Source organism: Bidens hawaiensis, unplaced genomic scaffold (genome assembly GCF_021521415.1).
Source record: "Bidens hawaiensis isolate Kalapana, Puna unplaced genomic scaffold, B.hawaiensis_p1.1 tig00011192_1, whole genome shotgun sequence".
NCBI classification, from domain to species: domain Eukaryota; kingdom Viridiplantae; phylum Streptophyta; class Magnoliopsida; order Asterales; family Asteraceae; genus Bidens; species Bidens hawaiensis.
The window spans coordinates 122,010-137,457 of NW_027491870.1; the positions used below are offsets into that span (position 1 = coordinate 122,010).

The following is a 15,448-nucleotide window of genomic DNA, read 5'->3' on the forward strand; positions in this document are numbered from 1 at the left end:
ATAATAATACAACAATACAACTTATATCACCAAAGATCTTGATTAATTCTTTTCTAATTTAAATTATTCACTAAATCTTCACAAAATCTTGCAACTAATTCAAGCGATAACCTACATATGCGTATAAAATATAAATGTTTGCCAAAAACACATGTTGAGTGAGTAAAACACCAGTTTAAGACACTACAATAATATTATATAATAAATAAATAAAGATGCAAATTGTTCATGTGAGATAAGCATTTAAGCCATAGCACACACACAATTAATCAAACCATAAAGAAATGGCTCAACCAATTCCATATAAATGGACATTGGTTACAAAGCAAGGGCTAAACCGTTGCCATAATAATGGAAATCGATTGCCGAAGATAGTCGTATGATCATACTAAAATGAGGAATGTTACCGAAATGCGTTCAAATAAAACAAGTAATCAAATAGCAAGTTAAACATAAACTGATATACACACAATGATTAACAGTTGCGGTTTTGAATACTAGATAATAGTTAAATATATAAGATACATACATGTCCCCAAAAAAGTTTAAAAAAATAAGTAAAGAGGGAAGTGATTACTCACCTTAGTAAATAAGCGAGGCGATTATGATTTGATAAGATATAAAGGCAGATCAAGCTCTTCGGAAAAAATACCAACGAGATATCCTAAGTTACAATAATTGAGGAAATACATAGGAATTCAACAACGAATCTAAAACTAGATAGAGGTTCGGGATTTGATGATCGGGAATGTTCTAGCGAAAATTATATATCTCTTTAGTTTATTATAAACTATAATTAGATTTTCGATGTAATATGTTTAGACATTAGGAATGATTTGGTATGATAATTTCCAAGTTAAACACGAGAACAAAGCTTCAAGAAACTAAAACGGGTCACAGGTTGAGGCTTAAACAGATATATGGGTTTGGGATAAATGGGTTTAAAAGTTAAATAATATAATAATATAACAGTAGTTACAAATGGGACCCTAGACTATAAAGGTGGATACATAATTGAGTTAAAGTATAGATTAGGGTGAAAGTTGTACATATTTGAAAGTTGTTTTTACTATATTAAATAACTATAATAACAATTAATTATAAAATAATATTAACTCAAATACGCGATATTTTATTGATAAAATTTACTGAACATAAAACGGGTCGGGTAACGGATATAAAATATCAAATGGAAAAACCAAGTTGTTACAATAGTTAATCAGAGTCGAAGGTACTGAAGAAGTGTGTAGCGATCAACTGAATTTATGTAAAAAAAATCGATGATAGTAGTGTGGCGACAATTCACATCCGATTCTATCAGATATCAATCATCTTATTAGTTCATCATCCTCGTTCGGTCATTCTCTAAATCATATTTTAAGTATATTGAATTTTCAAACTTATTATTTGCATAATTTAGTCTTTAGATAATTAGATAATTGTTTAGATTAATTATAAAGATAATATTATTTATTTATTAATTTAGTGACTAGAACGTTTTAATTTATTGATTAGATTTATTCACTTGTCTAAATGCTTGATTTAGCTTACGTTAGATTATAATTTGATAACTGTTTATGTTAGTTAGCTTGAAATTTAAATGATTTTCCAAAATCATGCTTCACAAACGACGATTCCATAGATAGCAAAAAAAAACATAATAATAAAATAAAAATAAAAATAAAAATAAAAATAAACGTAAAAAAAGAGAAAGTATACAAAGAATTAAGAAAGTCCTAAGCAAGGGCTCTACATAGGTTTATCCAAATGTCTCAATGTTCCTCTCAAAAGCAAAATGTTGTTGACATCGATGTTGATAATGCGGGTATTGATGATGTTTAAATTAGTGATGATAATGTTGTCAACATAGTGTTGATGCATGGTGCCAATGTTGATTGAGATCGTGCTGATGTATGATGCTAATGTTGATGAAGATGCAGTTTATGTTAATCATGTCGATATACTTGATTAAAAAAATTGCGTTGGACTTAATCTTGACATGGTTAAACTTTTGGTAAAGAAATGTCTTAAAACACGATTACACTATTGAACGAGGTGTGATAGAGAAAGACTAGTATACTCGAAAAAGCTTTGTTTTCAACGTTACCATTGAATTCAAGGATTTCATCTAAGCCATTACAACGTGATATCAAACTCATCTGATTTTGTAGTTGAGTATAAGTGTATAACAACAAATTCAAAATTTTGCATTGAATTATTAATTAACCTTTACAAAAGTCACCCTAAACAATATAGGAAAACATAAAGTAAAAAAGCAATAACTTAACATAGGTTTCCCTGTGTCAATAGACAAATCTCGGGAATACTTAGTTTAGCAGCACCAATCAAATCTTGTAAACTGTATGCACATTGCTAACCCATGAAACCTAGACCTCTAAATGTTCATGCCAATACTCTTCTTCTAGACAGGCGGCAAGCTGACTAAAAGATGACCGTTCACCACTACAATATAAATATTCAAAATGTTAATTACCAACCCAAAAAAAAAAAAAAAAAACAATTCAACCCGTCAACCTGACAGTTTACCTTTTAATATAGTAGTAACAGAAGTCAGCTAAGATAAACGTTTGAATCGCTTCCGCTAACAAGACTGCTGGCAACCAAAAGAAGTAGCCATTTCCCAACAAGAACAGATATGCTCCAGCCGATTCGTATACTTGAATGATCCAGTGAGCACATCCCAAAAATCTTGCAACTCCGAGTGCAAACACATAATGAGCCGTAAATGGTTCAATCATCTACATTTTGCAATTTATATTTTTAAATTATATTCATTTAACAACATATATGTATTATGAATTCAAAACCTTTGTTTTCTGCATCATAGTTAGCTGTGGAAGCACTGAAATTGCTTCCAAATATACACAGAATGCCCACATCACCTTGCTCAAATAACAATGGTACGTACACGGGTTGATAAATAGAGCAAGAACCAAACACGGCGCCACCTGTTATAGATCGAATAATATTAATAATATTAATATAAACATTCGACATGTTTAACCTGATTAGTTTTTAATTATTTCTTTTTGAATTCACACGCGATTATTACCAAATAATGCATGGGCATATTCTCTAGATTTTCATTATAGGTAGATTGCAGCTTGCATCGCATCATGTAAACGACCCAAAGAGTAGCGACCAAAGTAGCGAAATCAAGAACCGTATGAATGTCGTTTTCCATCATTAAGCTACAACACAGTCTTACGGCAAGAAAGATCGCTGTGAGTTGTTGTGTCTGTAATGAAAGGACTGCCAATGCACAATGTATTTAATAACATAAGAACAGGGCCGGCTCCGAGAATTGAAAAAAATTTTGGGCCCCGAAGGCGAAAAATATTTTGGGCCTAAAGTAAAAAAATAAGTATTTTGTTGGGTTTAAACAATTTTAAATTTTAAATTGGCTTTCTTAGTTATGATTTGGGTTGTTTAAGAAACTAATGTATAAATATAGTCAAAAACACGTTTCAGATGAGGCTAGAACCTACAACCTTTTGGTTGGGAGTCTTACCCCTTTGCCACTAAACCAAGTTAGTTGTTATTTAATTATGTTAAAACATTAAATATAGATATAGTTTTTCATCAAAATACATATAATTTAAAAAAAAAAATCCGGGCCTATGGCCGTCGACTACCCTGCCATATGCCATGGCCGGCCCTGCATAAGGATATTAGGGAATGTTCATGAACATGATAATGATAACATGTTAACTCATGTTAACCGGAAAAATTGACAAAATAGCCTTGACTAAATTACGTATAAAACACAGCTTTACACGTGCTTTACATGCATAGGCTATTACCACACCATATAGGTTATTTGGGCACCATATGCGTCTATACAGCTCGTATAGACGTATATATGCAAATTTTTGTTCTTTTGCGTTGGAGAGTGTCAGGTGTTTGAAGCCCATACGGCTTGTATAGTGACTATACGACCCGTACATACTTGAAATGTTGTCATCCATACATAAGTTAGTCATGCGAAGACTATACGACTTGTTAGCCCCTATACGAACCGTATGGAGTTGTTACCACGCCATGGAGGTGGTGTTTGAATATAACGACCTTTCTTTTAAAAGTAATTATATAAATATGATATTTATAAAATAAAAAAAATGTTAATATTTGACAATCAATCAACAGGTTATATATAAAAAATGTTGATCTAACAAGTATATACAATAATAAATATATGAAGACATACGTACCCGAACATGTTTATAAGGTGGTTAGCTTGTAAATGAGAACAACGATACCGGTGGCATGAACAAATTCGGATGCAACAAAAAACTGAGTAGCGTCTTTGGCAAGAAGTTTAAGCGCGATGAGGGAAGATAACACACATGTAACGGCCAAAAAGATCTTCACCTTCACCGATTGCTTACGAACCCAAATGAACAGCTTGTTAACCGCCGAACCCCTTCTACGACCCATGATCTATCAACCGTACCTCCTTCTTCTTCGTCTCCTCCTTCAACCAGCAAGCAACCCTAGCGCTAGTTTTCCTCGCCGGAGGAGGAGATCGAGAGATAAGAGACGATGATCAAGGGAGATAAAACGTACCAATGAAGTTGGTTGGCGTTTTTGGGTGTGTATTATTATTAATTTGGCCGCACAATATGATAACATAATTGAGATGCATGCATGGGTTATTTATACAAGGTTTTTTTTGTTACTCCGAATTGGTTGGCTAACAATTCTATGGGGGAGAAAGTGAGTGGAAATAAGTTGTTTCCATAATACTTTTGGCTAGAAATGTACGTAACCCTTTTTTTATGGGAGATTGTGTTACTTTTTATAGAAGAAAATTATAGATGAAAAGAAAGAAAGAAAAATAATTTTTATATATATTTTATAGCATTATTTATGTGAGTGAACGAATTAGTACTTTAATCACTTGTTCAAGCCTGTTTGGGTTGCCTTTCTCAGTGGAGATGCATGTTCAATTCCTGCATGGTCATTTCCATAGACATTTCCATGTTCGAATCCGACATGGGATGAGGGCAGGGGTGGACCTATAGGTTTAGCAGGGGTTACCTCCGCTACCATTCAACTTTTTGTTGACAGTGCAAAAAATTTATTATCTTGACGGTTTTTGTATTTCGCTACCCCTCAAAAATATAATGTTATCGCAATTTATTTAAAGTCCAGCCAAATTAAAAGTTTAAATCAATTAAAGTCCAAAACCAAAGTTTAAAGCTCAAACCAATTATTACCTATTGACCCATTAACCAAATTTGTTTTATGTTCGTTTAGTTTAAAGTTCAAAATTGATATATATTACCGTATTTCGTACAATATAAATGGAACAAACATATAAACATGACAATAAATAAATTTACACTCATGAGGTGAAGATTTCTCCTATTCGGTTTTGAAAACCTAAAATCGAGTCATTACAACCTCTTCTTTTACTTTATCAAACGTTTCTTTTTAGACCGCGCAAATAAAGCATTGTTCATCTACTTATCACCCATTCGATTGCACAAATTTGTCTTGATACGGTTGCAGTTGCAAGTGGTAAAACCAACGCTAGCTTCAATGTTCGGATGCCGGAAAGCACGCCACTTTTCCTTTGGTTTGTCAAATATTGAAACTAGTGTTGGTTTTACTGGTTGTAACCACAAACGTTGAAATGTGTTTTTCTAAAATGAAGTTTATCAAGACGAATTTGTGCAATCGAATGGGTGATGAGTTTTTGAACAATGCTTTAGTTTGCGTGGTTGGAAGAGAAACATTTGATAATGTCAAAGAAGATTACGTAATGGCTCGATTTCAAGCTTCAAAAACCAAAGAAGAGAAGTCTACAACCCACGTGTTTAAATTTAATTATTATCGTGTTTCCATTTTTTTCGTTTATATTGTATGAAACACAGTAAAAAAAAAATTTAACGTTACCCTTTAAATTTTGTTCTAGACCCGCCGCTAGATGAGGGTTTACGGATTTCATTCGGTTTCCGCGCATCAGGGGGCATGGTCTCAAGGAGGTCGAGGAGTCAACCTTGGATGTAGCCCCGAATATGATAGGTTTACACGTGAGATCCTCTGCCGTTCAAAGAAAACTTGGGTCATGGGAGTAGAATAGGGTGGGAGGAGGGATCCTGCTACAGTAGCGGGTTATGAGGTGGGTGGTGTTCTTGGTGCTCTTACATCCTTACCCCATCCTTCTACCCAACATTATTTCATGTTAAAAAACATCAATTTTATCTCAAATTCATATAAAATAACGTAACATATCCTTTGAGAGTTATGGCACTAGTTATGGCGTGTGACACTAGTTCCGCCCCTTGTATGACCCCAGTCTAGGCTCGTTTGTATTGGTACCCAGTTTGGCACCGCCTTTGCGGTGTGTGTCGGTAATTGCAATTACATGAGATTAGTTCAGTTCGGTTAGTCATAGTCAGTTGTCTATGCTTTATACATGTTCAGTTATGTTATGTTATGTTATGTTATGTTATGTTTGTACTTTGGCACATCAGTTGTTATTATATGTATTTATTATAATTGTCAGTTACTTAAAACTTGAACTCACTCAGCGTGTAACAAACGTTTTGGGTGCACAACAGGTTAGCATGTTGAAGAGGTAGGTCCCAGCAGAGCCCAGTTGGACCCGCAAGACTCACCTTGAACAGGGACGTCTGCGCAACGACCAACTGCTCCCGCAGGACCCACCATGCTCAGAGAAAACCTTACGCGCAGTACGCCAGCTGTACACGCAGGGAAAGCCTCCCAATGGTGAAGTACCCCGCCTGTTCCCGCAGTTGCGGATACAAGCCATCAGGGAAGGCTACCCGCACTAACAGCAAGGCTACACGCACAAGGCACTAGCTACTTCAGTAGTCACATGAAGGAATGAGCAAGGCGGGAATACTCCCGCCTAAATGAGCCAGTCCGTATGCTTCTGGAAGATCTTTTGTACTATACCTACTAAGGTATGGGCAGAACAGACGATCTGACCAGAACAGCCCATGAACCAATCACAGGGTGACAGCTCACCGACAACAGTACGAGGAGGAGCACCCTCTAGTACTGTTTGTCATTATTAGCCGCTGCCTACTCACCAACCCTTACTATGGGACATGCGCAGCCTACAGTTGGTGGAACAGTGCATAGCCGGCAGTAAAGGAACAGTGTACAGCCGACCTTGTTACTGTCGGCCGTAGTCTATCTACCAACCAGCATGGCCTGTGCGTAGTCCACTGTTGGTAGAACAGGAATACTATTCAGCCGGCTGTACCTTCTAGGAAACCTATATTCGGCTATAAATACTCCAACACCTTGGAATGGTAAGGACATCATCTGATATCTCGCTATCTTATCTAGCAATCTCTTAATATACACATATATTCAGAGCAATCTAGTCTGATTCTCACGCCGGAGGGTGGTCACAAGGAGGAACCCCCCCTTCTCAGTGACGAGCTTACGGTGTCTGTTTCGCAGGTCATCTGAAGAACAACCTTCTCTGCTGAACCTCATCCTCGTGGGAAACATTATTTAACCCACAGATTATCCGTAATCTGCCCTGGGTCACTTAGTGTTTCTTCATTTGAAGAGGTAGGTCCCAGCAGAGCCCAGTTGGACCCGCAAGACTCACCTTGAACAGGGACGTCTGCGCAACGACCAACTGCTCCCGCAGGACCCACCATGCTCAGAGAAAACCTTAAGCGCAGTACGCCAGCTGTACCCGCAGGGAAAGCCTCCCAATGGTGAAGTACCCCGCCTGTTCCCGCAGTTGCGGATACAAGCCATCAGGGAAGGCTACCCGCACTAACAGTAAGGCTACACGCACAAGGCACTAGCTACTTCAGTAGTCACATGAAGGAATGAGCAAGGCGGGAATACTCCCGCCTAAATGAGCCAGTCCGTATGCTTCTGGAAGATCTTTTGTACTATACCTACTAAGGTATGGGCAGAACAGACGATCTGACCAGAACAGCCCATGAACCAATCACAGGGTGACAGCTCACCGACAACAGTACGAGGATGAGCACCCTCTAGTACTGTTTGTCATTATTAGCCGCTGCCTACTCACCAACCCTTACTATGGGACGTGCGCAGCCTACAGTTGGTGGAACAGTGCATAGCCGGCAGTAAAGGAACAGTGTACAGCCGACCTTGTTACTGTCGGCCGTAGTCTATCCACCAACCAGCATGGCCTGTGCGTAGTCCACTGTTGGTAGAACAGGAATACTATTCAGCCGGCTGTACCTTCTAGGAAACCTACATTCGGCTATAAATACTCCAACACCTTGGAATGGTAAGGACATCATCTGATATCTCGCTATCTTATCTAGCAATCTCTTAATATACACATATATTCAGAGCAATCTAGTCTGATTCTCACGCCGGAGGGTGGTCACAAGGAGGAACCCCCCCCTTCTCAGTGACGAGCTTACGGTGTCTGTTTTGCAGGTCATCTGAAGAACAACCTTCTCTGCTGAACCTCATCCTCGTGGGAAACATTATTTAACCCACAGATTATCCGTAATCTGCCCTGGGTCACTTAGTGTTTCTTCATATGTTTAGTTTGAGAGCGAATAAGAAGGCTGGAGCACTGCGGGTTATCCGGGCGGCTATGGCATCAATAGTTAATTTTATTTGTTTAGTTAAAGACTTGAACATGTTTATTTATTTCAGTTATGTATAAACTTCTGCTGTTATAGTAAATTTCGAAGTTTAAGAACAATTTATGCATGTGTAATTCCAACTAAAGAGACGTACCAGGTCACGGGCGTTTCACCTTCACTCTTAAGATTTTATTAACAAATGTAGAGACAGGTGTATCATGGGCCATCAATAATGAATTTGGCACTGGCCCACTCTAAGTCTACTCAGCTCTAACAACGCCCATTAGCATACTAATCTATTGCCACATTATCCATTTATTGTTTAGAACTCATATCCACAAACAAATTTTCAACTTAGCAACTAACAAAATAAATTAATATTGAATTGAATTACAAAACAAGTTAATCAGTTATTAAAGGAAAAAAACATATATAGCATTTGTTTGATAATGAAATGAAACACAACATACACACAGGCACATAGCACCCTAGACTTTCAAGACTCAAGTGCTGGTATGCATGTGTTGTTACACCCACACTGTTAATATTCACCTTGGCTCACTGTAACATCTTGAAAAACATCATAGTTACTTTTAATAGTTATTTTTGAGTTAAAATGTCAACTTAGAAAATAGAAAGACTCAAAAATAATTTAATAATAAATATGGTGAAGAAACAATATATATAGATTATATTAAGTTAGAAAAATTCTTATTAAAGAAATGGAGGAAAAGATTCCATCCCACATGAAAAGGAGAAAGAAAATGGAATTCCTTTCCATGGGTATAAAGTAAGGAAGATAAATTTAATCCCATGTGAAAAGTAGAATAAATTTGGAAGCTATTTATAAGAGAGAGTTTCCATAGTAATATTTTTTTATGCTAAGCATGCACCAAGTGATCCTAGCGGAGCACCCGCCGCGCACGGGCTCGGGCTCGGACGAGGACGAAGGTGAAGGTGATGGCGAAGGGCGTTGGGAGCAATGTGGCGCTTTAATGCCGCACTTTGCACGCTCGCATTGGTTTTTGGAAAGTGGAAGCGAGGCCCGGAAGTTACAAGATATAAAAGTACAAGGACTAAAGTGAAAATTTTATAGGCAGGGATCATATCAACTTACTCACGAAGATATTTGCGTAAAACAATGTTGTTTGATTTCAAATGCGTATACGGAGTGCACAATGGAAAATATGGTTCTCATAAAATGCTTGATACCCTTGACTGTACGTATGTTGGATGGGCTTTGTGTTCTACGACTTGGCGAGGTCGGTTCCATCGGGGGCTCATCTATTATGCCTGAGGCAGAGATCTCGTCTCATCTTTGGTTTTGAGATTGTTTTTTAGTGTCGTTGGGTCAAATGATGACAATTTATTTATATCAAGACTCAAGTACTAATATTTCAAACCATTAAACCCAGCAAACAAATAGATATGGGTTTATAACCTAGTACACAAACAAATAAACAGCTTAGCAATTTATACTAATCTTTCAAACCTTGACATGACATGACAACTCCAAATGATTTAGAAATTAGTTTTAACCATGTTCTTAAAGAGCCTTCAACTTCTCAACAAAATCTGCAATATACTTGTGATGAATCTCACCATTCTGCAAAAACTCCTTCCATTTCTTGTGATTTTCTCTTATGGATTTTGCCGGTTCTTCTTCGGTCTCCATCATAACACTCTTCACAGCTTCAAACACGTCTTCTTTCCCATAATACCCATCTTCTTCTTTTCTGTTTACTTCCACTTCAAATCAATCAGTTTAGAGTTAAAGAACTGGTCACCCTTTAATGGAACCATCACTAGTTGACAGTCATTAACCAGTCCTTCTATCACCGAGCTAAAACCGGCGTGGCACACATAGCAACCCACACTTTCGTGTTCCAGTATCTGTCGTTGCTGCACCCACCCTAATATTATAATAGAATTACATTAGTATATATTATAATTTATATGCGTAGACTAATATAATTCTATTATAATACCTGAATGAACGAACTTTTGGAGTACGGAAGGCTAGATGGGAGATATTGCAACATATGCGTGTCAATTACACCTACGAGACACAAGTGAAGATCGTGCTAGCATCTATGGCAATTCTTAATTATATTAGAAAAAAAGATACATGTGATGAAGGATTTAACAAGGCGCAACAAGAATCTTACATTCCAAATAATGTGTTGATAGTCGAGGATCAAGTGACAATAATGAAATAGATGAAGACACAAGTACACAACGTAAAATAGATGATTTATACATTAGTACATTTAGAGATATGATTACCGGAGATCTAACCAAACCAAGATGAATGTTTGTTGAATATTAATGTATTTTTGTAGAAGTTTTTACGTTTTCGTTGATATAAATGTATCCAAAAATGATGGTATAACTCAGATAAACAAAGTAGATACATATAAAATATAAGATATGTGATAATATGTAACCATGCCCCTTTTGGTCATTTTACTAACATAAGCTAAATAAAAAAACTAACACAAACACTTAAAAAGAGCTTATCAACTTGTAGAATATAAGCTAATCCAAACACTTAAAAGAAGCTTATCAAATGTGATAAAATAAGCTATAAGCTTCAAAAAGATATAATCATAAGCACAAAAATATAAGCTAGGCCAAACACCCCCTTAGTTCAGTATTTTGAAACTTATTTTTATTAGTGTTGACATAATCAATTTCTATGTCGGTTAAAGAAAGGAAAATTAGAAAACGTCAATTAGGCCAGGGGTCTCTAATTTTTCTTTTTTATGAACCCTCAGCATAGTACATTAGCCGTATAGAACACGTTACCTACTAAATCATAATTATTATGTATTTATTTTTCGCGTTTATTACTTACTGCACTTCTTACAAGTTTCAAAATTTAGAGATCTAAACTAGATATTACAAATAATTAACTTTTTTTGGGATGAAAGGCCAATTTTAATAAATAAAGGAAAGCCTTATGAGAAGCAAGACCCCCAATCACTAAAACAAATAAAACCTATAACATGAAAAGCAAGACCCCCAATCACTAAAACATATAAAACCTATAACATGAAAGAATTATAGAGGAAAGTTAACAAAATTGAACATACATCACCTCTCCCAATCTAAACATGCTCTTTTGCTCACATGTTTAACCCATAAAAATGAAGTAGCTTTAATGTCAGTGAACCAACTTGACTATCTAGATAGGAGTGTTATTAAATATAAAATCATTTTGTGTACACCAAAACACTATATTTAAGTATTAATGAAAAGTAAAATTGCTAAAAGCGTTCTCAACAATAAATGTGATTTATGAAAAACAAACACTATGATTGTGTTCTTCTCGAAAAACTAAGTAATTTATACTATGGACTTCTTGATTCTATGGAAAGATAAGAAAAATGGAGATAGAGGTTGATTATAGAGGTTTAAGTTTCAGATGTAGAAGATGAAAAAAATTACGTCGGAAGATGAAAAACATTACGTCAGAAGACGATACAAATTTAGTCTGACGAAGAAAAATCTTTGTGTTTCGTCGGAATTCAAAACGTCATGACACGTGGCGAGATTATTGAAGTCAATCTAAAACGTCGGAGAAGGTCCTGTTTACATCGGATTCGACGGGAAAAAAATGGGCTATTTTGAGTATTATTTGAAACTATAGGTATTTTTAAGTATAGCTATAAATTTTGTGTACAGATGATTGACAATAATAAAAATATATAGGGGTCATCATGTGATCTAGTTAATGAGGTTTATTAAACAAAGCCATGTGTCATTTTGCAGGATTGACCGCGTAAGATAACGGCAACTCATATGCGATTTATTTATTTATTTATTTATTTAAGTTAGTTATATTTGGTGGGTGTGGGGATGGTTCCGTTTTTTTTCTAGATCACAAATAGGATAGTAGTGTTTGATATTGGCAAATAAGTATTTGAATTTAAATTTAGGGCCCCTTAAATTTAAGTGTGTAAGAGAGAGTCAAAACGAAATCTAAAAGGAAATGTCATATCATAAACATTAATTTCCATGAAAATTTCGAAAATAACCATTTATAAAAACAAATTTCAAGTTTTATGTGTCATTTTTAAGAAATTCTAAAAAAAGGTATTATAAACTAGTTGTGACGAGTATTTTGTACTTTGTAGAACCAATTAAAACTTTCCACGTGTCCTTAAACTAACCGTAACGAGCACCTTCACTAATCATTTACTCGTCACGACTAAATAAGCTTCATGCATCGTAATCAACGCCTACGAGTAATTCACAAGTTCTTTAGTCGCGGCGAGTAGATTGTAAGTTTAAACTAGTCGCGACGAGTTAAATACTAATAAACTACTCGTGTAGGAAATGTAAACCGGGTAAACTAGTCGTCGCGACTAAATGACTTGTGAATTACTTGTGGGCATTGATTACGAGACATAAAACTTATTTAGTCGTGACGAGTAAATGATTAGTGAACACGCTCGTTACGGTTAGTTCAAAGGGATGTGACAAGTTTTAATTGGTTTTACAAACTACTCGTGTGTTATTATAATATACTCGTCACGACTACTTTATAATACTTATTTCTGTAATTTGTTGCAAATGACACTTGGAATTTGTTTTCATAAACACTTATTTACGAAATTTTCCCTTAATTTCCATTGAAGTGACTAGATGTTATTTTCACATGATATTGGCGAAGAAAACCTAACATATTTATTTGTAGTTAATATTGGCGAATAACCCTCCATTTTAATTGGGAAAAGTTTTTAAATATCTAATTTTAGAGAGATTCTAAATATACACATCCAAAATTCAAATTTCTCTTTTGTCCCTTTACAAACCCGTATTCGCCTCTACGTTACAAAATCGATACGACATGTTTCTTAATTCGCCGCCTCCCCACCATATTAGCTCATAACCCGTCGCCTCTCAGCCATGTTAGCTTAAAACTCATCGTCTCCACTCTATGTTAGCTCAAAATTCGTCACATCCCGGCTGTGTTATCTAAAAAAAATAATAAATTCTACCTTGTCTTTACTAAAAACATGGATCCAAAACTTAATTAAAAAAATATTTGAATATTTTAAATGGGTTTTAAGTTCTTGTATATTGGATTTTAGATAATAATATAATTTAGAAAACTCATGCATGCCATCAAATTAGTTTATGCGTACCTTGTTTAAATATATTTTTTAAATAACAAGATTTATTAAATTTAATTTTTTAGCTAACAAATAGTGAAGATGACGAGTATTGAGCTAACATGGAGGGGTGTCGATAGGTTTCCATTCTTTAACGTAGAGGCGAAAACGAGTTAGTAAAGGGACCGATAGAGATTTTGAATTTTGAATGAATATTTGAAAGGGAAAATTCCTAAAATGGACTTACGTTGTAATTAGATTTCACTTTTGTTTCCCAGATTTTAGAATTCCAAAAATATTCTCTTTTAACTCATCTTTGATGATGCGTTAAGTCTAACGCATCTTTGATGAAGTGTTTGTAAAATCCATCGTCAAAGATGCGTTAGATTTCCTAACACTTCCTAACGCATCGTCAACAAATTTTAATGTGAGTTAGTGGGGGACATCTTTGTATGATGGGTTAGGAATTCTAACACATCTTTATCGATGTGTTAGGAAGTCTAACCATCTTTGACGACGTGTTTTACAAACACGTCAAAGATGAGTTAGACTTCTTAATGCATTGTCAAAATGAGTTAGTGGGAGACATTTTGAGAATTCTAAAATTTATGGGATAAAAATAGAATTTACTTCCAAAATAGGTACATTTTAGGAATTTTTTCATATTTAAAATCTCCATCTAAATATAAAACATTTTAGAAATTTTCGCTAATTACATGTACAAAAGTATTCCCTACACACTTCACTCGAAACATGATTGAAGAGAATTATGTCCACATGTTCCACCAAATATGAATAGAAACTAAAAAGAAAAAGCCATATAATCTGAATTATTATGTCTTATCACATCTAATAATTAACACATCAAATACTTATTTTGCTTTGTATACTTGTGCTAGTTATTTTTTAAAATAAATTTATAGTTGTATGTTATAAATTATTTCTTTAAGATTCATAATTAATTAAAAAGGTTTTACTTAACTTTAAACGTTAAGCCAACAGTAGGCAGATATATATATATATATATATATACACACTAGCTTTTAGACCCCGTATTACGGGGTTCTTTTTTTTAATTTGTCGTTTTTAATATTGACAATATATTTTTTTGTATTTTAATTAATTCTAAGTTTGTTATAATCATTCAGAATTTATATACGTAGAACTATTTTGATTAATTTGTGTTTGTTTATGTTTATTTTTGAATGAAACAATGAATCATATTTTTGTTTTCAATTAAGTGTGCTAATTTATATTCATTTGTGTTCGTTTAAGTTTGTTCATATATGTTCCTTTGTTCAGTTATTTTCGTTTATATTTGTTTATGTTCAAAACTATGTATTTAGATTTTAAATGAATGAACAAAAACCAACATGAACACTAACATGCTTATTACACAAATTTGTGACTATTCTTCTACTATTATCAATATCACGCATCAAACAACCAATGTGTAAAAAAAAGATATTATTCATTTGCACAGAATTTACAATATATATATAAAAAATATATATAATGCATCCATGTGCTGCCATTACCATACCTTCACCATCAGCCTTTGTGCTTTGGGGCATACGTCTCCAGCAACATATCCATGTTAACCACATGAGCAAAATTAGTAGCTTGCTATCATCATCCATGAACCCATGCTTTTAGCCTCTTGCTCTAAATATCACCTCCATTACATTATGTCATAGTTTTATACGACTAAGACTATGAGGCTGCAAAAATCATAAA

General features: G+C 34.8%; 1 protein-coding gene and 1 pseudogene across 2 annotated transcripts in view; both read right to left on the bottom strand.

Annotated features, from left to right (window-relative positions):
• Positions 1 to 2,387: 2,387 nt before the first annotated feature.
• Positions 2,388 to 4,458, bottom strand: LOC143537449 (uncharacterized). Its single transcript, XM_077031222.1, has 5 exons — positions 4,281 to 4,458; positions 3,074 to 3,273; positions 2,829 to 2,969; positions 2,548 to 2,759; positions 2,388 to 2,463 (listed from the first exon to the last, which is right to left on the bottom strand). The coding sequence occupies exons 1-5, from the start codon at positions 4,456 to 4,458 to the stop codon at positions 2,388 to 2,390; spliced, it is 807 nt and encodes a 268-aa protein (XP_076887337.1).
• A 5,664-nt stretch (positions 4,459 to 10,122) lies between these two features.
• LOC143537495 (UDP-glycosyltransferase 79A2-like) overlaps positions 10,123 to 15,448 on the bottom strand; it is a 47,138-nt pseudogene continuing 41,812 nt past the window's right edge. Inside the window, exon 2 of the transcript XR_013136064.1 lies at positions 10,123 to 10,504. The product of XR_013136064.1 is annotated as a UDP-glycosyltransferase 79A2-like (transcript). The remainder of the gene's footprint in view (positions 10,505 to 15,448) is intronic.